The sequence below is a fragment of the Alligator sinensis genome, unplaced genomic scaffold (genome assembly GCF_000455745.1).
Source record: "Alligator sinensis unplaced genomic scaffold, ASM45574v1 scaffold699_1, whole genome shotgun sequence".
Taxonomy (NCBI): Eukaryota; Metazoa; Chordata; order Crocodylia; family Alligatoridae; genus Alligator; species Alligator sinensis.
This window is the reverse complement of record NW_005842359.1, coordinates 374,061-398,561: the sequence shown is the minus strand read 5'-3', so window position 1 is coordinate 398,561 and position 24,501 is coordinate 374,061. Positions and strand designations below refer to the sequence as shown.

The 24,501-nt window shown below is 42.9% G+C and overlaps 1 protein-coding gene across 1 annotated transcript in view; it reads left to right on the top strand.

Moving 5' to 3' along the window:
• Nucleotides 1–8,266: 8,266 nt before the first annotated feature.
• Nucleotides 8,267–24,501, top strand: part of PLEKHM3 (pleckstrin homology domain containing M3) — a 116,825-nt gene continuing 100,590 nt past the window's right edge. The window contains exons 1-3 of the mRNA XM_006029126.3: nt 8,267–8,376; nt 11,606–11,841; nt 15,573–16,463. Of these exons, the coding sequence (XP_006029188.1) occupies nt 15,872–16,463 (592 nt within the window). The 5' untranslated portion in view covers nt 8,267–8,376; nt 11,606–11,841; nt 15,573–15,871. The remainder of the gene's footprint in view (nt 8,377–11,605; nt 11,842–15,572; nt 16,464–24,501) is intronic.

Here is a 24,501-nt window from a genome sequence, read left to right as displayed (position 1 = left end):
CTGCAGGGAGGTGCCCGGGCCGCACACCCCGCCTGCCTCGGCCCGGCCCGAGGGAGGGGGCGTCGTGTGTGTGTGCAAGTGCGTGTGTACAGGTGTGGGCACGTGTGCGCGCGCGCAAGTGCGTGTGTACAGGTGTGCGCACGTGCGTGTGTGCAAGTACATGTGTATAGGTGGGCGTGCGTGTGTGTGCACTTGTGTACAGGTGGGCACGCATGGGGGTGTGCAAGTGCATGTGTACAGGTGGGCGCACATGTGTGCACTTGTGTACAGGTGGGTGTGCATGGGTGTGTTTGCACTTGTGTACAGGGGTGCACATGTGTGCATGCAAGTGTGCATGTGTACAGGTGCAAGTGTGTATGCAAGTGCGTGTGCGTGTGTACAGGTGTGTGTGCACGTGTGTACAGGTGGGCACACATGGGTGTGTGCATGTGCACAGGTGGGTGTGCATGTGTGTGTGTGTACAGGTGGGTGCATGTGGGTGTGTATGCCTGTGTGCGTGCATGTGTGTGTACCTGTTTGTGCAAGTGTGTGTGCATGCTTGTGTGCGTGTGCAAGTGCATGTCCATGTGTGCGTGTACCCATTGTGTACACACACGTGTATACATGTGCACCCCAGCGTATGCATGTGCACATATGTGTATACACGCACGTGTGTATATGTGTGTGTACCCCTGAATGCGTATGCAAGTGTGCATACATGTGTATGATGCGGGTGCATGCACATGTGTTAATGTGTTCAGCAGTGTGCGCGCATATCCATGTGTGTCTGCATGGGTGCATGTGTGTGTGCAGGCATATGAGTACATGTGGGCATGCATGTGCATGTTCAGCTGTGTGTGTGTACATGAGTGTACACATGTTGCGTGTTTGTGCATGTTCAGATGTGTACGCACTGCTGTACAACAGCACCGCAACCCTCTGTTGGGGGTCAGCACATCCCAGTGTCATGTTTTTCTTTTTGATAATAGAGTTTTTTTCTTTGTTGTCCTTTTTTTTTAATGTCCCAGCACCCAAGACCCATTAAACAGAATCACTAACTGTAGGATGAAATAATCCCCGTAGGGTTATACCCAGGTATAAATCTCATAGGTATACTATATGCTACAGTCACTAGCCTTGGGAAAGTAAAATAGAGACAAAATATTAGGTTGGCAAAGAGAATGAGTTGTATCTGATGTATTTACTGATCCTCAGAGAAAAGAGCTTTTAAGGTTGTGCTTTTGCACTGATTTAGCTACGTGTTAAATGTTTCTGCAGTCTGAGCAGTCCCACTGATCTGAGTGCAACTGCTTATGGTGCACAAGAGATGAGGATATGTAAATTGTTGCAGGAGCAAGACCACGTCATTGCAAACAACAGTAGCTCCAGTTATGTAGCATTGGCCTTTCCTGACATTCTTCCTAAATCAGGATTGTGTATTTATTAGAGCCCAGATTAAGAAATCTAGGAACCAAAAATGTAGGGGAAGATGCTAGGTAATGTAGCTGAAAGATCTAATTATTCCACAGAAGCCACCTACCTCTGTGGCCCTTATCACTGCAAGATCTGACAAACTTTGGCAGCCTAAGAAATAATATTGGATGTTGCATACACATTAATCAGCTGTTACTGGATTTCTGCTGAGCCCTTGCAAAGATCACTTGAGATAAAGGTGTAATTTACTGCAGTAAACTATGAAGACTGATCTGTGAGGAGGGAACAGTGCAGTAATGTGGTGTTAGGCAGACAAGGTTCCTTGGGTGAATTTGATATCTTTTATTAGACCAACTAATAATGTAGTGTTGTAACTAGTCCCCAGGACTTGGCAGGTTTTCACAAGGTTGACATAACCTCAGAAGGGAGAAGGGTGGCTATGCAATTTTGTTGACACTTAATATCATTTGGATGTTTTGGCAATAAGAAGTGTTTCACTGCAATAGCCCAGATGAATTGAGAAATCAGATTTTTTAAAGAGATTTTTCTTATTAAGTAGCATTTTTTGTAATAATAGGTTTATATGAGCTTTGAGACCTCCGTTATCTTCTAAGGCAGTGGGGGCCAACATATTTGGGAGATGTGCCACAAATGAGCCCTGCACCCCCCATAAATTCCACTTCAGTCCCCTTCCCCTGCCCAATCTGTTGCTTTGCTCTTGGGTTCCTTACCTGTGCTCCCTGTCCAATCTTCTGCTCTCTACCTTACCTGGCACTGGACTGCCTGAACCCTCCTTAATCTGTCACATGCCACACCCAGAAGCTGCTCATGCCACTTGGCCAGCTCTGGTCTATAGGGTGGTCTTCAAGTACCATCTATAGTGAAGAGAATTGTCTGGAGCCTAGATAATAAAGTAATGTAAAGAATTTTGTTTTTTGTTTCTATTGGATAACACTTCATCTAGAAAAGTATCATAGTGCCTTGGGCCTGCCTGCAATCTCTGGGCCTGCCTGAAAGATGTTGAATGCCATACCTCTCAGTGCTCTGTTCACATGCGTCACTGTTGAAATGCACCTTTTGGATGGAAGTTGCATCAGGAGGACACTTGTATGCAGTGCAACAGCAGCAGAATACCCCAAGTAGAAATTCTAGTATTCTCCGTCCAGCAGAATTCTTGACCCGGCTCTTAGTGATATCTCAATTTCTGCTTGGGAAGCAGCACTCATGTGAACTCTTTTTACTATCCAAGAAACCGAGTTGGGGTGTGTGAAGGCCAGCTAAAAGATTTTCAACTTGGTTTCCATTTGGGGAAACGTCTCATGCTATTTTCAGGGCTGTTTCTTACCCCTGACACAGTGCTAAAGCAGGGAGAACAAAGATTAGTAAAACCTTTTCATAGATTGTTTAGTTCTACAAATATTTTGTTAGTATTTAGCTGCCATAGAGGATTCTCCAGCTTCCTTCACTTCCTGGACGGAGATAGTCTGGTTCAGGGTGGATTTGATTTAAATCATGATTTAAATCATTGGTCAGAAAACGGATTTAATCATTTTCTCCAGAAAGTACGTTCTTGTTCAGTATCCTTTATTCATTTAACTTCTTGAAACTTTGCACTTTTAGAGAGAGGTAAGGGCTTGATTCTGTACACAAACTTGCAGAGAATCAAGAGGGCTGATAGGTAGATAATCAGCTCTGCTCTCTCTCATCTCCATTTACTGCTGTTAATAAGGATATTATCTCCGGAGACACAAATCTAGTTTGAGAACTGAAACTAAGCATCACAGAGATGCTTAATAGGATCTGCTAGGACTGAGCCCTGAGTCCCATTGGGTACAGTGTTTTTCTTTAATCTTTACTAATGTATAGAGGAGCCTCTGGGAACCCCATAATATTGAGCCCCTAATATTAGTCCTTGGGCTGTTGTGACCTAATTATAACACTGTGAAAAAGGTTACATGAATATATTGTCTCATATAGTATGTAATTAGAAATTCTAATCCCTATTCCATGATAATATCTTTGTGCTTTTAACATATCTTAAATTAAAACTATCTTTATATAGGTTGGGTTTTTTTAAGCATCATAACAAAAAATAAAAATAAATATTAAATCAAAAAAACATTTACAATTTTAAAAATGGGGGGGGGAGGGGGGCATTATTTAAAAAAAAAATCATTGATTTTTATCCACACTGGGCTAGTTAAGCAAAGGACCAGTCACAGCAAGCATCAGCTAGGGTTTGTTTTTTGTTTTTTTAAATACTTGGTTCAGTCATTTATACCCATCTCCTCCTGCAGGCTCAAGGATCCTTTTATTAATGAAACTCACAGCAGTGTCTGACTGACATAGCGTTATGGGACATACTTTTCTTTGTGCTGATCTCAAAAGGTCACAGCCTGTTCTGTTCTTCTGCCTCCAGTTTGCCTGCCTGGCAAGATATACAGGGTTTTTAACAGTCAAGGTCAATGTGACAAAATGTGAGTCAAATGTATGCACATGCACACACCCAAGGCAAATAAAGTCATCATCACCAGGCTCCATTCACAATTGCCTCCAAAATAATGGGTTTGGAGAACAGAATGGCTCCAAGGACCCATCTGAGCTACACAAGGCAGAAACCAAAGCCAACATCCCTGTTTTAACAGGATTATGCCAGGTTGTATGTAGGTCCTAAGACTTATGGGTGGTCATGTACAGTGGACATTCATTAAGGCCCTAATTCAGAAAGGTGCTTAAACATCTTGCTGAAGTTATTGGGACTGCTCATATATTACAGGTCAGGAATGTGTTTAAGGACCTTGTTGATGTGCGGGCCGGGCGCGAGCCGGGCCCTTTTTTGTGCTCTGCGCGGGCTGTGGCCAGCAGACCGGGCATGCGGGGTCGGAGAGAACGGGCGACACGCTAGAATTAGGCACGGACTCGTAATGGTAGATTTAAAGATTGTTTACTTACACCGAAGAAGGTTGCGGTGTAGGCTGGAAAACTTGCTTGAGTTGTGGTTACAGACAAAACAACACGAACGACCACGTGGAGTTTGCTAGGCTCCACGGAAACAGAGCTCCGGATGCCCTGGACAAGCGCGCCGCCGAAATAGACACTTCGTAGATACGTCTTATAAAATTATCGCTTGAAGACGGGAAGAGGTGGGCGATGGATCAGGTCGCCAAACTCCTCTGAATTAGCCGCCACGTGGGAATAATTTAGAACTAGCCAATAGCGGGGAACAAATTTGCATGCGGGTGGCGGGAACTCCTTTGCACCGTGCATTTCTCTTGCAACTTGAGCAATGCACCCTGCAAATAAAGCTACAAATTGGCGGGAAATTGTCCCTTGCACCAGGGTTCTCCTCTGCAGCAGAAAACTCCACCGTGCAACGAAGCTGTAATTTAGAGGGAATAATTCTGGTGCCGAAGCGCACACAAAATTATACCCTTGGGTTATGACAGTTGAATTAGAACCTAACTCAGGGGTGGGCGAAATGCAGCCTGTGAGCAGGATGCGGCCTGCCAGGCCATTCTATTGGGCCCGTGGGGCCCCTAAGAAGTGTAGAAAATGAATATTTAGCTGCCCCTGGCTGCCTGTCATGCGGCCCCCTATGGTTTGCCAAAACTCTGTAAGCAGCCCTCTGCCCAAAATAATTGCCCGCCCCTGACCTAACTGCTGAATGCTAAAACTCTAGCATAGCCCTTCCTGGCTTCACTGAGACTACTCCCATGTTTAAGTACCTGGATGCACTGGGAGCATAGACTGCCTCATGGGACATATGCCCACAAGCAGGAACATGTGTTACCCCAGGGACAAGGAGCAGCGGCACACCCTTGCACATCACCTTACCCTGGGTGGGGTGGGGAAGGCTGGGGCCAGCAACTGTATTGGCCCCAGTAGCCTTACCTGGGGGCCTCTGGGAGCTGCAGCAATACTGCAGCAGGAAGCCTGGCCAGCCGCTGGAGTGGCCAGGCTCTGGCTTGGGGCAGTGTGCACTGCCACCATATGCACCGCCCCACTTTTTTAAGGCATGGGTTTTTTTGACCCCAGGACAGGATGGATTTGATTTAAATCAAATCAAATTAAATCATGATTTACATCACTGGGCAGGAAGCCTCTATTTAATCATTGTTTTCTATAAAAAGTGCATTTTAGTTGTTTGATATCCTTTATTCATTTGACTACTTGAAACTTTGAACTTGTGGGGAAAGGTAAGGATTTGTCTGTGTGTACACAAACTTGTAGAGAGACAAGAGGGCTGATGGGTAGGTAATCAGGTCTGTTATCTGTTATCTCCATATACTGCTGTTAACAAGGATGTTATCTCTGGAGACGACAAATTCTCCCTATGCCTGAAAAAGGGTATTTGTGCCCCAAAACTTGCAAAAAAAACAATTTTTCCAACTATCTAGTTAATCTAATACAAGATACAACATCTACCCAAAGAACCTTGTCTGTCCATGATCTCTGGAGAGACAAATCCACAGTTTGAGAACTGAACCTAAGCATCACAGAGCTGCTTAATGTGATCTTCTAGACTGATCGCTGAATCCCATTGGGTAGGGTGGTTTTCTTTAATCTTTACTAATCTATAGAGGAGCCTCTGGGACCCCGATAAGATTGGGCCTCTAATATAGTCCATAGCCTGTTGTGACCTATTTATAAAATTTCTAAAAAGGTTGCATGAATATATTGTCTCAATATATCATTAGAAGCTATAATCCCTATTCAGTTATGATATCTTTGAGCTTTAACATATCTTAAATCAAAACTAACTTTATGTTATTTTAAAACATCTTAAAATATAATTAAACCAAAAATTATGATTTAAATAAAAAATCTGTTGGTTTTTTTTTATTTCTTAAAAGAATCGATATCATTTTATCCACTCTGCCCCAGGGTCTCCCAGGGTCAGCCCCCCCCACCCTGCACTGCAAAGTAGCAGCGTGGGGAATGCCTGTGCATGGTGTGTGGCACTGTAGGTGGGTCTGTGGTGCTGCATATCACACATCTGCACTCGTCTGAGCATGCCCTCGATGTGTGTGGCTGTGGTGTTTGCATGCATATGGCAAAATGAACCATACAGCATCTCTTCTGTAACACTGCCTTTTCTTCTGTCTTTGTTCAGGCCCACTTCTCCATTCCTCAGTCCCAGCCCAGCCAGAGTAGTTTCCAACAGTTAATTACTGTAAAGGAGGAAATGATGCAAGCCCTCATTTCTCTTGGCATTCTTTGGCCAAGAGTTAAGTGTGTGTCAGATCGCTGCAGGGCAGAGTCAGCATGATATGGATCTCTAGAAAGCTGTACACAAATCAGTCTTGGGAAAGATTTTTTTTTCCCAATCCTTGATCTCTCCACATCATATTTCCTCCTTCCCCTTCCTAGTCACTTCTTTTGGTACCTTGGGCTCACTGCGGTGTAGCTGTATGCTGTTCATATTTTATTTTACACTAGAAGTGGCTGTATATGAATTAGCATCTTTGAAGGCCTGATTAACATAGCATAAGAACTTCTATAGGTCTATCTAGCCCACTACCCTCTCTTTCAATGGCAAAGAGGCAATGTTAAGTGGAAAAGTGTTTAAGGACATATCCAGAATTATCCATCCCCTGCCCCTCTTCCATTACACCTTCCAGCATAAAGAGGACTAGGAAATCCTAACTTTGAAGTTGCACCCCACTCGTGTTTAGTATACCCACTGATAGGCCTGTCCTCTGTGAATTTGTCATATCTCCTTTTGAACTTCCACAGCATCTTATGGCAATGAGTTCCACAAGTTGATTACACACTGCATGAAAAAACCTTCCTTTAGTTTGTTTTAAACCTGCTTTCTTATAATTCCATTGTGTGTCTTTTAATTCTAGTATTTGGAGAGATAGTAAATAGCAAACCTGTGTTCACTTTCTCCATGCCATTCATTATTTCTATAGTCTTCTATCATATCCCCTTTCAGTCAACTTTTCTCTAAACCTGAAAAGTCCTAACGTATTTAGTTTCGCCTTGTACAAAAGGTTCTCCATGCCCCAGTCATGTTCTTTCTCTATGACTTTTCTGCCTTCTGCTATACAATATATCCTTTTGGAGGTGGAGGGACCAGAATTGCAGGCAGTATTCAAGGTGTGGCATACAAGGCATACGGTTGATTTATATGGTGGCATAAATGTCATTTTCTGCTGTTTCAATTCCCTTATTAATCATTCCTAAACTTCTATTTGCCTTTTTTGACTGCTGCTGAATATTGGGTTGAAGTTTTCAGGGAGCTATTCTAAAATCTCTTTCCTTGATATAAAACCCATCACCACATGTGCATGATTAAGAACTTGTTATTTTGGAAAGTACTTTAAAAATGAATTATGTAGCAATACTGACTACTGCAAAGACTGACTGTGATTGAGGTCAGGGATACAGGACTTATATTTATTTTCTGGGCAAATATATATAAAAAAGCAGTACTGGATGCCATGTAAGTGATTCTTATCCTTTTGGAAGCAGATTCCTTATCATAAAAGAGAAGGAAATAGTTTGTGGACCTGCCTCCTTTTTAGACAAAGAAAAGGAGAGTTATGGTGCCCCTCAATAAAAAAAAAGAAAGAAAAATCTACTTAAATCATGAATCTCATATTTTATCTCAGTCCTTAATGGGATGGTATCAAGGTTGGTGCTTAAATAATTGGCTTTGAGAGAGGCATTCCTTATACTTTATACACACAAGTACTTTCAGGAATGTATTTGTCTCTGAAGAACAGTTCATATTGAAGGAAGACCAAGTTGTAGTTAGATCTACAAGTACATGCTTGTACAAGAAGTACAAGTTATGTGCTTAAACCAGTTTAAGCATGTGACAGATAATTCTTTTATTACATGCCAACAGCACCTATCTCAATTACACCTTGATCTCAGATTGGGGTCTTCTCATGAGAGGCTCTCAACCTAGGAAGGACAGGACCCCCCCATTGCTAGATGGGTGAAGGATTCCAGGTACGTGAGGGAGAGTCCTGGGGTCATCCTGATATACAGGGGAGTCTGGTAAGAAATATGTTTAAAACTGTTGCTGTGTTGGTGCTACTCCAGTACAGATAAAATATCAGGCACTACTTTGTTTTGCCAGGAAGATCCATGCTGCAGCCTAGACTGCAGAACAGACTTTTCATTTCTCTGCCTTCTTTCTTCCCTAGAGCTCAGATCTCTTTGCAAACATTAATCAATCCTTATAATCCCTGTGAGATATGTAAATAGTAGTAGCTTGAGGCACAGATTTATTTATTGTGCAAGTGTGGACAACTCGCAACCAAGAAGTGGCACGGCATATTAGAACCCAGGAGTCCTTACTTCCAGTTTCATACTGTAACAACTCAAACCTTTCCCAAACTGAAGCTGTGAAAGCAGTTTCTTAAATATACTTATAGCTATTCAGTCTTGGACCTACCAACTTTGAATGACCCTTAAGTACTGTTGCATAGAAGACTGCAGTTATTAGAGACATCGACCTACATGCATCTCATTTAGATTCCAAGTGGTATTTTGATCTGTGACCCACACATGCAGCCAAAATCTTAGCAGCAGCCAAGGGCATAGGGTGTGCTGAAAAGTCTGCATTGATTGTTCAAGGTGCATCAAAGGAAACACAGGTTATGGGTCAAAGTACCTTAGGGCCTCATTCATAAAAAAGGCATTTTAGTCCCCAAACCAAAGCATTCACAGGGCAGAGTTTTTGGGTAGTATGGGCAAAGAAGTGAGGCTGCCTTTTGAATGAGATGTGAAACTAAGACCTTTTCAGTAAAGATTCCATGGCAATTTGTTTAGTACAGTAGTTACTCTGCTATTCTTGGTTTTGTAACCCATGGGCTGGGTCAAGGCAGTCTAGTCCTTATAAACACCATAAAATAGGGCCCTTCTAGCCCTCTTGCCACACTCCTGCATTGTGGCCCCATCTATACCAAGTGTAATCCCAGGAGGAGACTTCCCCAACCAGCAGGGGAGGGAACAAGCAACAGGATGGGATCATACAGTCAACATCTCATTGAGATGCATGGGATGGTTCATTCCGCCCACTGCTGGTTCAGGCTTTGTGCAGAAGAGGAAGTTCCAGTGATAACATGACCCAAGAACCTAGAGCATAGAGATGCTACAAGTCTGGGACTAAATTTGACTCTGCCTGTCCCAGTTCCAACTTCTGGATTCAGCCATCTCTCGTTGCAGTTGCAGTTAAAATTAGTCTTTATTTTCTTTTCTAAAAGTTGTTCTTGCTCGTGTAGAAAGTTTGAAAGGCATTCACTTCAGAAAGTTCTCTCAGTACTGGGCAAACAATCCAAGTATCCAAGTTTAGGGAAATGGCAGGGGTTCATTCTGATGGAAAGGAACTGTGCGAGTAAGAGCAGTGTCTCACTTTTCTAGATCCCTGGCACACAAGGGATCCATTTGTAATCCAAGAATTTGTCCTTAGCCATTATTGTGCTGTTACATCCTTGTGCATCCTCCTAGAAGTTTGTCCCTAAGTGTTATTCCTTAAGGGGTGGGTGCAAATTATTGTCCCAGTTAACAAATATAGTTACTCACATTTTATGCTTGGACAGTCCAAAAGCACATCAACTATATCTGCTTCAAAAAATCAAGCCAGATACAACAGTTCTTTCTTTGCCTCCCCCCAGTCCCTCTTTTAATTCTAGGAAAACACTGCAGTTTCTTGAATACCTTTTTGCTGTAGCTGTTGATAAATGCTGACTTTTTCATGGTAGCCTGCATCTGTGTATTCCCACATAAGATATGCATGGCAATGTGATGAGCACCATTTGTTAAAGGATTCTGTACTTTATCATTATTTAAATATTCATATTATCCCAGTAACTGGAGGTACTTTTTGCTAAACATAGCAAGACACAAATCCCCCTGGAGCGGTGACAGTCTAGTTATGCCTGCAACATGCTGCTCCATCTCTCACAATGGTCATCTTCCAGGAGTGTGTATGATGATCACCGAGGTATCCCCAGTGATATCCAGGTGCTTCCCCTGAGCAGTGAGTAACTTTAGAACCCAGAAATGGGCATAGGAGATTCAAACCATCCTTCTAGAGCATGTCACTACTGAGCATCTATGGACCCTGAGTTCCCTCTGCTTGGTCATTGAGCTCTTAAGTCCCCTTCTAGTCTTCTCTAATCTTCAGTAAGTATTGTGCCACATGCATATTTTATTTGGAACAACCTGACAATCTTAGTCCTGGCTTCATACATCCAGGTAGTATGGCAGTTGTTAGCTCATGCCAATAAAATCTTTCTTTGTGCTAAATCTTTCCCCCTTCATTCTCTCACTTATACCTGTGCATATAATATCTCTAGACATATGGAGGGAAGCACTTGCTTGTTTTCAGCTATCCCAGGTCCAGTTTCAAGATGTTTTGCCAACAGTTTACCTTAAGTACAGTGCTCCTACTGCCAGTACCGCAGGGGCTAATAGGACTGCCAGTTAGGGTTGTTTCATGTTCCCCTTACAAAGCCCCATTTTCAGTTGCTTGTTACTGACACATTTGGACTATTTTAGCTGAAGTTTTCCATGCCAGGTGTCTGCCCCAGGCTGAATTTCTGTGAAAAATGTCTGCCACAACAGTTTAGCCATTTCTAGTAATAAAATAAATTATCCTAAAAATGATTGAAAAGGAAACTCATCATTCAGACAAAAGGAACAAATGCTACTGCTTTCCCATTGTCAAAGGCACGAGTGTATTAAATGGTGCTAGAATCTACTTTCACTTGATCCAAGTTCACCGCAGAAGCCTGAGTATAACCCTTGCAGCATGCCCTTATCAGAGGCCTACTCAAGATATATTTAAAGAGAAACAGTTTTCACAGTATCCAAGTCCTAATGATAATTTATGCACACTACACTGCAAGTTCCATTCTTTAAAGGTGGGAGGCTAACTTGTGGCACAGATGCCATGAGTGGCATGGGCATGTTGCACACTGGGGAGGGGGCAGGCAGTGCAGTGGCAGATAGGACAGAAAGCAGAGCAGCAGGGGGCAAAAAGGAAGAGTGGTGGATCAGGCAGGGGAAGGGGATTGGAGTGGAACTTGGGGAGGGTATAGGGTTTAAAGTGTGACGTGTCTGCCAAAAAAGGTTGGCCCCCATTACTTTAAAGAAAGCACCTAATCTGTATATAAAGCAGGGATTTCCCAACCGCCACTGTTAACATGTCCTTTGATAACTATTTGTTCAGGAATACAGAATGTATCATAAGGTGGCAATGTTGTAATGCCACAGTATGATGCAGGAGCATGGCATCCTCAGCTGACCATGTGACTCAACATCACTTCCTGGACATGAAGTCATTTTGAAGATGCAGTTTTGTAAGAACGCAGGCTATTGTGTGCTACTGGACATTTTACAAGACCAGGACAAGTTTGCTGCCATGTGAAATATGGCCTCCACTATTCAATGATAAACCTTCAGAGTGTAAGTGTATAATTCCTCGATTATATATGTATTCTGTTTGTTTTCTTGCTATTTTATTCCTGTTTAAAATGGAGAACCAGGTCAGCCTGTTTTTCGTGGCCTCTTTTGTTCCTCTAAGCGTTGCAGTGACAGGTCAGAAGCCTCTCTGTATTTGTAGGGGTTTAGGTTGTAGCCATGTTGGTCTCAGGATATAGGCAGACAAGGTTCCTTGGGTGAATTTGATATCTTTTATTAGACCAACCCAAATAGTTGGAGAATAGTTATTAAGCAAGCTTTCGGGTTCAAAAACCCTTCGTCAGGCTAAGGAAGCTGCAGCAGTTGGTGTGTGCTCTTTCTGGATGGAACCAGGAACCTCTGTATTTGTGGCTGTTTAGATTGCTTGAACTTTCAGCAGGGAACAGGGTTGCACTTTTTGCCAGCCCAAGTGAAATGGCATCTTATGGGATGGTCTTTAGCTTTTATTGTTTGGCATCTTATTATTTTATGGCTGTTTCTGTCTAAGTGCACTTGTGTAAAGATCACCCCAAAAGGCAATGCTGGCGGGGTATTTGACTACATGGAAGACAATAAATGGAGGGTGACTGAAGGGTCTCTTGTTTGTCCTGGCTGAAGAGGTTCAAATGAAATTCCCTTAATGTTATTTCTTATTCTACATTTCTCTTTCCAGGGATTAAATGTGTTGCCTCTGTTTTTACCTCAAGACATCAGCTTTAATAGTTCGTGAGAGGAGATTTGAGGCAGAGTATTATTTACTAACATATGTCATCAGAAATGGCTGCATTTTAGTGGCAAATGTTAGGGTGAAATCCTGGCTTCATTGAAATCAATAGCAAAGGCCTTCTCTGATTTCAGATGACACCAGGATTGCCAGATAGACGTCAAGATGGGCCCCAGGGTTGGTGTCCAGAGTTGGATTAGGATTAAAATAGGGTCTAGTTCAAGCCTCGGTCATATTTTAATGATTCAGTTTAGCAGCACCAAGATCTCACCAATTGATCAGGGAAGACTTTTTGGTCCCAAATAATGGAAGTTTCCCCAGTGATAACTACTTCCAACAGACTTGTGCTACAGTTGACCCCACAATGAAAAACTGGTTCTCTACAATTTTGTGTCTGACCCAGGCCTGTAAGAGAGAAAGGGGCAGGATGGGCATGAATTAGTCCTTGCAGATCCTAAGTGGGTTAGATGTTGGGTTCTGGTTTTGTCTCATCTCAGACTGTAAGTAGAGAGGTCTTTATTTTCCACTGCTTTCAGAGTTAGTGTAGTTAGCTAACTGCAGAGCCATTGCTCTCATCCCATTCTGATTCTAAACCATGTTAATACTGATTTTGCTCAGCTCCATGGTTTTGATTCTAGCCCCACATTTACTTAAATCAGTTTGCCTAACTAAATATGCTTTCCAAAGCGCACACATAGAGCTGAATACAAATCAAGGCACTATCACAAGGGCTGTCTAACAGACAGTGATTTGATGATCCATTACAAATAGCTAGAAGGGCAAAACCCTATATGAATGCTTGAAATGACCATGGTTATGTGCATTTTTTTTTTTAAGTACATCTCTTGGAAAAGCTTTTAGAAAGACCACCATCTATGAATTGCAAGACAGGTCTAGCTCTCAAAGTTGATTGAAGGCCCCTTCTTTTTAGAGTGTACTCCATTTAAACACAGAGCCTTGGGAAGCTCTCCATTTACCCAGGGTATGCACTTACCCAAACTCAATATAAACAGTGCTTATTAAATACACAGCACAATGGGATTAGGGGCCCCGGAACTGACTAGCTCTCTTCATTTTCAAGGCTAATCAACAGTTTTAGAGCTGCTATTGGAGATAAACTAAGATTTTACTAGCTTCTGTCATTTTCAAGGCTTGTAAATATCAGCCTGGAGAGCTGCTGCATCATCACGGTTTCTGACTCAGTCAGTTAAAGGGTGCCATTAGTTACAAAGTAGACAGAATTTGTATGCAGTGACCCAGGTACAGTTAAGCTATAAAACAGACAGTGAGGCAGAAAGATGAGAGGCATGTAAGGGGTTTATGTACTTAGATATACAGATAACCTGGTTGTGTTTCAGCATAAGCAAAAGATGATAAATTGGGATGAACATCATTATGCAGTTAATTATGCTCTTATCTTCTGGTAATTAATTATGTTTAAGTGGAACACTATAGGGAAAAAAATGTAATTTGCTATAGTAAAGGGATGTAGGAGTGGAAGCGAACAAGTTGTTGGGGAATGGAAAAAGTTTACAGGTAAAGGCTTTGTTCTAAATCAGAAGTGGCCAATCTGTGGCACAAGAGCCACAAGTGGCACAGGCAGCCTTTGTGTGTGGCTTGCAGCAGATGGTGGAGGGGACAGACAGGCAGCACAGCAGCAGAAAGCAGATCAGGAGATCGGGAGGGAGCACAGGACAGGAAGTAGAAAGCAGAGGAAGAGATTGGTCAGGGGCACAGAGAAAGGAGCAGAAAGCAAAGCAGCAGACTTACCAGAGGAAAGGGATCAGAGTGGCAGTTGTGGAAGGTACAGAGCTAATTTGTAGTATACCTGCCAAAAAGGTTGGCCCCCATTATACAAAATGATTAAAGCGTTTTTTGCTTTTGTTTTAATTTATAGTAATCTTGGGGCCTGATATGTTAAAAGCAAAATCTCAACCAGTTAAGCTAAATGTAGCAGTTCTTCTTGGTGGTAGCAGTTGTAGATTTATTCTTCAATGTGGACCTGCCTCTAGTGCAGGATTAAAAGAAAAAATAAAGAATATGTAACGTTTGTGTATGCTAGGATCTATTTTGCTTGGGGAGGGAAAAAATGCGGACTAAGGGTACATCTGAATGTCAACATGCAGAGATCCTGGGGCTAGCTGAGCAGTATAGCTGTCAACATGGCACTGTGCCTGAGCTAGTATACCCTTCCCTGCAGACCTAAGTAGTTCAGGCAGGGGTACTATAGTAATGCTGCTGTCCTGCTTCTGGTACCCAGGCTAGTTTGGAGGTAGTACAGGTGTCTCTCCACGGCACTGCATTGGTCTGCGTAGGCACAGTTTTATGAGTCATCATGCGTGTCCTCCAGCAGTTGCAAGGCCCATACTTATACTAGTAGAACTACCCAGGCATTCTTAGATGGTTGCAAGAATTTGCCCAGGTTTCCTAATGATTTGGATTAGTTTTAAATGCACTCGCCCCTCCACAACACAAACATTATGAATGGGTGTCAATTCAAAATGACACAGCAACTGAACCTGGTAAGATCAGGGTATGCTCCCTGGTGATAGATTAGCCCTTTAACATACCAGACTGAGCATAAAGCACCCTTTAGGAGAGGACTCTGAGCGAGTCACTCCAGGTGGGAGAGGGAAGAGTCTCTAAACCAATTCCAGGCTTTTTTTAAGCTTCCCTGATCTCCTTAGAGAAGCCTGCACCAAGCATTTCATAGATGGCGATGTCACAGAAAGCTGATAAATACCACTTTTCACTGTAGCTCTCAAAAGCTTATCCTGGCTAACAAATGTTATCACTTTGGCTCCCCCTTATCTGGTGCCCCACCCTGCTCTGTACAGCTTACATATTATCACTCCTTGAATTAGGATCTCCACTCAGTGAACAACAGAAGCCCTGTAGGCTTCATAGTAACACTGATGCCTGAAACATAGAGGGCTTCAGCTGTGGGAAGAGTTAGGGGTCTAAACAGTTTCACCTGAAAAAGGGTTTATTAAAATAGCATTTTGCTTTACAGGAGTTCCTGACTGCTATGAACCAGCTTCACTGAACAGCTGAGCTACAATCCCATCATCTGCATAAACAACACAACCCTGAACCATAACCTGGGGAAATTAAGCAGCCCATCTGAAGCCAGACTTTTTTGCAGGGGATCTTTGTCAGCAAAGTTTTGGTTAGCACATGTTTTGCCTCCCAAATCTAAGGTAAAGCAGTACCAGGAACTTTCCTGAAGCACTTTTATCTTCTGTGCCTGAACATTGACGCGGTATCTTCCTAGTGCATCACTGAAGACCCAGGTCTTCTGCAACATAGGAAATGGAAGCACTAGAAGTGGATGACATCAGCCCAGCCTTGGAGGTGACTGAAGATTTCTTCAACAGTTTTGATACCAAGCTCGAAAAGATAGTGCAGCCATCTGAAGTGTATGGGGTGCAGGAGGTCCCCGAGCTGGTAGGGCATGAAGTGTTCAATCAGATCAAAGACAGCAGAGATCTGAGAAATGTTGCTTCTTTAGCAAAAAGCAGCCTTATTTGGGAAGGCTGCAAGAATGGCCTCTTGGAAACCAAAGCTCCGAAAGCATTCCCTGCCAAAGAATCATTTACACTACAAAGGGGCATAGCCCCAGACAACCTCTCCTGGGTGGAGCAGAGAGAGGCCTCCAGTTTTAACATTTTCAATATCTGTCAGCGGAGGAGAGACCGACCCCGGTCTGTGAATGATATCCTGGTGCACAATGAGGAAGCCGCTACTTTCAAGCCAGGGCACAACCGGTCACGCTCTGATATCAGCCACATAGACTGGGGAGTTGTCTTCACAGATGCAACTCTGCAGCAGCAGAGTCAGGGTACCAACTGCACCAGAGTCTCCTTCCTCTCAAACAAGGGAGAGGACATCCAAGGGAACACTGGTATGTGCCAAGACGTTGGGAGTTTCACTGAGGTTGGGTTTTTGGTTTAACAACCTTCTCCTGAAAGAGAGACCGATAGGCTAAAAGTTGTGAGCCAGGTATGCAGCTGGTGTAAACAGGCATAAAACTATTGACTTCAGTGGAGCTTAGTTAGCTGGCCCCATCTAAGGATCTAGTTTTTTTTAAATCCAAGAAAGAAGCAAGCGTCAGATTTTAAAATGTGTGTTTTCTTTTGTGTCCTCCCCTCCTGCCTTCATTTGCTGTGTTAAGGAAAGCTAAACCACTCAGATTCATTTATACCAGAGGGGTCAGTTTCTGATCTGTACTGTTATCTGGTTCACCCCTACTAGCACAATCTGGATTGGCTTAGCCATTCTCTCAGTGGGCTTGCAAACAAAAGCAGTTTTCAGAGAAAAATCTAAAGGTACATTTGAGTCATTTAACTTCGTAGAGAGACCCATGCAAAGCCTGATTTTTAGCTCTAAACTACTGTGTACTGTTTCCTTAAGAACGATGGCTACCCAGTTCACAATTAACAAACATTTAACAAAAGCTCCAGAAGGACATTTGTGCTTGTCAGTATTAATACATCTCTGCCAGCTTTGCATGGGCTACAGGAAGTCTTGTTATCAGATTGACACAGATCTTTTGACCGAGCCACAAGTGAAATAACATTTCAGCAAGCTGCGCATTTTCCTTTTCCTTTCTCAGGCAGAACATTGGAAGAAATGTTGCTGTCGTCTTCAGAAACACCAAGTTGGTGTTTTCTCCTTTATTATTTATTTTACAGGTGCCAAAAGTGTGTTGGGTGGTTCTGGAAAACACAGTCCCTGCCACAGAGCTCTGACTATCTAACCCAGGGGTGCTCAGCCTCCAGCCAGTAGGCCAACTACAGCCTGTGGAGCAATTGCATCTGGCCTACAGGGTTCCCTGTGAGTTGGAAAATGTAGTGGTGGGGGAGTAGTGGTGATTCTCCCCCGCTGCCAAACTCCCATGCCTCCAGCATAGCTGGATCTGAGCCAGGTCATACCTCCTCTCCATGCCTCTGGGTAGGGGCCAGGCTACACCCCCTTCCTCCCCACAGGGCCAGGTCAGGCTGGGCTGCCCCTTGACTCCCTTTTTGTAACCAAATGGTTACAAAAAAAACCCTGCCATGCCCACCCTGAGCACCACATCAGGGCCGCAGGTCACATCTGGCCCATGGACAGACCGGGCACTGCCCATCCAGCCCATCAACAGAAAAGGTTAAGCATCACTGAACTAAACAAACATGCAACTTAACTGGTTTAAAGAAAAACAAAGAGGAATGGAAAGATGACAAATGGCCATAATAGCCAGGCTCTGGCATTTTATAGGGTTAAAAACATACCTTAGGGCCACATTATTCAAAGAGAGAACAGCTCCTTTTTAAGTACCAAAATAAAGGTCTAGCTCATAAGATGCATCCTTCCATGTTGGGGCAGAGCCCCCCTGCCAGTCTACCTCTGGGAAGTCCCAGGAGGTATTCTGCCTTCAGCAGGGTCTCAGCACAGAGGGGGAACATGTTGATGACTACATGTCTTTAGGGACTATATCCTGTTTCCTATTGGTTGCTGGTCCTGTTTCACCCTGCCTCCGAGCACCCATGGAAACATTGGAACAGATCTGCCTATGTTCTCCTGTGTACAGAGACCAATTCCATCTTGTTGAAAGATGAGTTAAAACCAGGAGTGAGGAGGTTTTCGTGTGCCCATACAACAGCCAGACAGAGTCTGGCGTTTACTGGGCAGTGCATGTGTCCTGATGGCATTTTAAGTTGCCTTTTTTCCCTTTCCACCATCTCTTTTTAGGATGACAGATAAGAGAGAGGCTGGGTGAGGCCAAGGTTGAACCAGCGTGGCTGACCCTGGCAGATGGACAGAGGGAGACAGAGACAGACAGACAGGAGGAGGGAGTCCAGGCGAGGCCAAGGTTGAGCCAGGGCAGCCAAGCCAAAGTAAACGTACAGGGGGAGATTGAGAGTGACACAGATGGACAGAGAGAGACACTGACAGAGGCAATGACAGAGACACTCTGGGTACCTGGGGGAGCACTGGTGTGGGCCCAAGGAAGCCTACAACTGGTCCTTACAGTAGGAGGCAAAACGGTTTCTCATATTTCTCCACCATATGCTGTAAACCAGGGGGTTTCAACCTTTTTGGATCAGTGTACCCCTAGCAGCTGGACATGGAGTGGTGGGGGGCGGGGTGGCCCGCAGCCCAATGCGGAGTGGTGGCAGTAGCCTCATGCAAGCTTCCCCTGCCCCCCACATCTGGCTGGGTGGGTGGCACCTGCATGGCAGCACAGCATGGTGTGTGGCGGCACTCGATTCCTACTTGCCCACACGTACCCCCTAGGGCCTTCTAAGGCTGATTTAACCCAAGTTGTTTCCATATCATTAAATTTTACATCCCCCTTTCATTTAGGTGGGTATGCTTAACAGAATAAATACAATTTTATCTGCATAGCTTATTTCCTTAGGGATAAAAAAGGACAAATTGTACTAGTATCTGAGGCACTTTTATACCAGCCTCACAGCATCTGGCTTTATCAGTATAGTTATATTGGTTAAAACATGAAAAAAATGAAAAACCTCTCACCCTTAAGTAAAATAATTATATTATGTTTAGACCAGGCCTTACCAAATTAAAGAAATAAGTTTTTGTCACAACTAGAGGTGCACTGATATATTGGTTGCCTATTGGACTGGCACTGATAAAAGGGAATTTTACATTATTGCCTATAGGCTTTTTTTGGCTGTTGTAGCTGATAATGTTCTCTGATAATTATGCTTTCTGGTTGGGGCCCCTGGGTGCTTAGGTTTCCTCCCAGGAGCCGGGGATACACCCCCATCCCCTTACTGGTGGGCTGGACAGGAGTGGAACAGCTGCTGCAGTATCCCCGGTGCTGGCACGGCACAGGCTGGGGCTGGGGAAGGCACTGTAAAAGGTGCCAAATGCCACAGACATGATTGGGGTGGGGTGTGGAGGGGAAGGCAGAGCTGAGCTGCCTGGCCCGCCCCAGCGTGACTCAGCCTGTAGTTAATATCGGTTATTAGATCGGCATCAGCCAATATGGCTGGTTAAAATCAGCTATTGGTATCTGCCAAGAAAATCTTTATTGGTGCCCCCTTAGTCACAACATTCAGTCCCTGGTTTTCCGTTAGTTTTAGTTCCAAGTGAAGAGGGTTCAGGTTAACAAATACTTGGACATTGATTTAAAAATGTAAGGTATTAGAGGGAGTCCTCTTGCTCTGTAACCATGCAGCCTAGGAGCGGGCCAAGGAAGAACACACACAGCTAGCAGGAGTTCTCTTGGAGGCCTGTGGGCCATAACAGATACCAAAGTGGGGTCTCCAGATAGCAGCTCCTGATGGAGAGTTTCTCCTTCCTTTTTAAAGCCTCTCTCTTATTTTAAGCCCTATCTTTTATTTCCCACTGACTGCCAAGAGATAGGATGTTTTCTTGACCTCTGTGCAAATCTTTTTGAGGACATTTCACTAGAATTGTTTTGCTTTTTTTTTTTTTTTTTTTCCTCCTTCTTCTTACCCAGAAACCTTTGCCACATATACAGTAAAATCTGGTTAATTCTTCACTGCCAGGTAGTTGGTAACATTAACTAATAAGCCACAAATTACCAGTTAGCAGTAGTAGACCATTTTTAACTTTTAGTTGCTTGTGAAATGTATTCTGAATGCTATAAAATGATTCAGGAGAGAGTGATTTAAAAAAAAATTATAATGAAAAAAATGTTACAAAAATGAGGGCAAATTTTGTGCACTCTGGCTTGCTAATTGAGCATTGTCTTGTTATACAGATAAATGCTTCATATATCTTACTAGAATTCAGGGTACTCACTATGCAAATTGCATACTCGTTCAGGAGTACAATAATCAGTCAAAGACTTTTGCTTTGCATGCTTACATGCACTCATTGCCAAAATAGAAGATAATTCTCCAAAATGAAATAATTGATTATCAAGGTTTTACAAAACCAGAGAAAGCTGAAAGATATCTAGTGTTTTGTGAGCATCAGCTGACTTGATAGGTGCTATAAAGGGCAAGGGTCAGTACCTTTTAAGTCAGCCAATTATTAGGAGCAAACTATTGTAAGCAAGTCTGTGTGTACATTTGCAATTAAGTAATTATACTTTACAGGTAATGAATTAGGACTCTGGCAGAGATTCAATGCCCTAACTAAATAAGACCCTAGTGACAAGTTATCCCAGTGATTTGACTAATTAGCCAGATTTTCCTGTATTTGCTGCCTCCCTTCAAGTGTAAGGTTCTTAGCTTTGCTTCTTTCCCAGTCAGGGCACTAGAGGCATCTTTTCCACAACATCAGTGTGGACCTGTCTGCCTAAGGCTCATGTAGAGCTGCTGTCAATAAGATACACAGTGCTAAAAGTAGAAGAGCAGTGTTTTCCCACCATGGGTTAATGAGGTCTGTCAGTACATACCCCCCCAGTAATTTAGCCTCCCTTTAGGTAAAAGGTACTTACAAGTCATGGACACATGAGATTCCCAGGCCAAACAATTCATTAAAAATTAACAAATTCCCCTAATGCCAAAAAGCTGCCTACTCACCACTGAAATATTCCCACTCACTTCTAACTGAGAGTCTACATGCAGAGCCAAGGGCCTGGCTTTTATAGCTGTTCTGTTCCCAGACTTCCCAGTGGAGGACCAAAACAAGTCACATGACAAACCAACCGCAGTGAAGTAGTCAAAAGCTCTAGCCTCTCAAAAGTTATTGTATACTGAAGGTAATAGTTGCAGAAAAGTTGTAAAAGAGAAGAATTGAGCAAGGCAAGGAAAGGGAACTGCATTAACTAGAACTCCTAAGCTACGTCCCCCCCAAATTTCTGCTTGCTATGTTCTGGCCCCGTGGTAGTTGGTGTCTTTAAGTAACTCGGTCAGAATCTAGTTGTAGTCCTAGTAGAGTGCCGTTTCCAAAGAGTTTTGTGCTTGTTCGTATCATTGAAAGGATAACTCTGAAAGTCTCTTTTCCAAAAAATATTTTGAGACACGTGATATTTTCTTTTAGAGTAGAAAACTTATTTTGTAGCATGAAAATAGCTTAAGCTGGTCGGTTTCTTCCTGTCAGTTCTAGTATATAGCTTTTGAAAGAGCAATAGCTGTTCTGTTTCTTCCTTTCCAAGCTAATGAAATAACTGGAGTCCTTTATTGGGTTCTAAATATTTTGTGGAGTTCTGTGCTGCTATGGACTGATCTCTTCTGTGAAAAAGAAAAGAGAAGAGTGTGACCCAGTCATGTATACCAGTCGCAGGTAAATATATCTTATGGATGCCCCTAAATAAGTACTGAAGATCCCTAAAGGCTAACTTTAGGTTTGGGTAAGAGGTGTTATAGCAATGGGGAATTCTACTGCTTCCATCCACAGTGTGAGAGTCCTTTCTGGGAGCCTTAATAGAAATTAAATATATAAGAGTGGTTGGAACTAGTCTCAGCTATTTCTATTTGGTCCTGGTTGGATCTGTTTTCTGAAGAGGAATCTTCCTAGGAGCTTGCAAGTTCCTTTAGTGCTTTTGAGGCTATTCAGTTTGTTACACAAGAAAGCCTCACTCAAGATACCACTTATTTTTTCATTGTCTTCATAAAGTATGTACTACTGTCGAGCTTATCTGGTCGTGTGTGTGTGTGTATATTTTCCCTTCGCTATTCATAAAAGTTGAAGGAAAAGGATTTGAAAAACATGCTTTCGGAGGTAGTATCCCTTTATGCCCCTTGGCAAAACAGCCAATAGGTTATAAACTAATGCTGTTTGTCTCCAATTTGTGTTTGAGTGCAGTGGTGGGTGGAAACGACAAAGAAGGAAGTTTAAAGCAAAGTCAAGTCAATCTTGTTTTCCTGGGCAGGCAGCCTGACCAAACACAGAGAAAATACTGTGTCTATAGCATGCAGTAAAGGATCACTTAAGCTCTTTAAAAAGAATAGGTAAGTGGTTATCTTTGATAGTCCTGTGATTATTTTTATTCAGATCTAGCCACCCCTTGAGCTGAACAGGTATTGTAATACTTCTGATCCATTATTATGCCTATGATGGTAGTGCCTAAGGGCTCCAACTAAAAAGGCTGAGACTGTATTGTGTTATGTGCTGTACAAATACATAGTAAGCAGCAGTCCCTAAACCAATTAGAGTTTGTAAATTAACACTCCAATCCAGCAAACACTTGTACTTGGCTAGTCCCACCGTTTTGGGGACTACTCACATTAGTTAACATGTGGGTGAAAGTATTTTCAAGACTGGGGCCTAATTGGATATATGGAAGAGAGACCAAAAATGCAGCGATTTGCAGAAAACCTCTTGGTAGGCCTGTAGCAGAACTAGGTAAATAAGTGATGTCTCCTGACTCTACTGAAATGTAATGGCAAAACTCACTGACTGAAGTGGAGCCAGCATTTCACTTCTTGTACAGTATTTAAAAAAAAAAAAAATTTTCACCTCTGTGACTAATAACATCACAGGTTGGTAAAGGTGAAAACTAAACTAAATCAAGCCCTTATTTTCCATCATTTCTCCTATGCCTCCTGCATTTCCCTCAGCCTAGGCAGGGAAGCACTGCCTCTGCCCACTTCAGCATGAGTTTTGCTCTGGTGCTGGTCATATTAAAGGTGGTTTGCTGTGTTCTTGGCTTCTGCAGGAGTGGAATCACAGAAGACCTGGCTTTTAGTGTCTATACAGTATATATGGTAATAGAGCTTTTTCATCATGGGAAATGCGTTAATGAGACTTCATTTCTACTTAAATACCCCTTGCTTGGGATCAATTGTAGTATACTTACCTAGGAGTTCTTTGTAAGAGCCTTAGTGCCATTCCCTTTTCCATCCTTCTGTTCTAAGGACTGCACAGACTTTGGAAATCCTGGCTGAGAACAAGAGTAATCCTTCACATTACACTGGGCAAAGAAGCACTCAGGTAGCGGTGAGCGGAGCAAATCTGAACAGTGCAATCTAGGTGTGATTGTTTAACTAACAGTTGGTGAGGGAGACCTAAAAGGTCATCTTTAAGTGAATTTTTGGCTTGCAAAGGGTGGCAGCTCGGCAGTACTTGGAACTATTGGCATGGACTTACTCACAGAAATGGGTACAGTGTGAGTCAATGGGAGTGTGGTACCTGCAATGCCAGAGATGCCTGTGATCTGAAGGGACCACATTTGGAGTTGAAGGGGTAATTTAGGCCTAAGTCTTACACATTCTCTGCTTTCTCTCACACTACTGTGAAATGTAAATGTCAGATAGGAAGCGCTGGCAATGGGTAAAAGATTTTGGTCACTATGAAATTGGGTCATGTTTTGATAAGTGATTAAAGCCCAGTACTTGCAGACAGGTATCTACGCGAGTAATTTTATGCCTGTGTATAGTGCTACTACCATCAATATGACTCCTTAAGATACTTGTCTGATCTTAGCAAACACACTTTAAGAAATGAAAAGCTCTGTCTCTTGTGACAGGCTCCCTGAAGAGTTTCGATTAGTGCTGATCAGTATTTTCTGTTGGCATTTTTCTTTGATCAATAACAGGCTTTTTTCTAAATAAAATTGTTCTGCCAAAGTTAAAAGTTTCTGTTTCTGAGAGGGAAAAAATTAAGATTGAGAGAAAAAAAAAATAGAATAAAATTGAGGATAGAAAAGGTTGAGTTTTCAGTTTTACATTAAAAACTTTTTTTTTTTTTAAACAAACACTTTTTCATTCTTTTTTAAAATTGTTTACCCCAATCTTGCCTGTCTTGTTTCTGATGTTGTTGTGTTAAGTCAGTAGAGGGCAGTGCCATGAGTCTGTTTTGACTTTTCACTTCCTGGAAGGTGACCAGTTGGAAAAGGTTCTGCATCAGTAAAAAGATGCTGGTGTCTGGTAGGGGCCTGAGGAGTGTGGTTCTGCAAGCAGTTGTCAAGAGGATGCTTGTGCTGCTCCAGGTGTTGGAGCCCCGTGGGGCTGCTGCTTGGAACTCCTAATAGGAAGATTATAGGTCTCCAATTTGCATCTTTACAAATCTTTCCC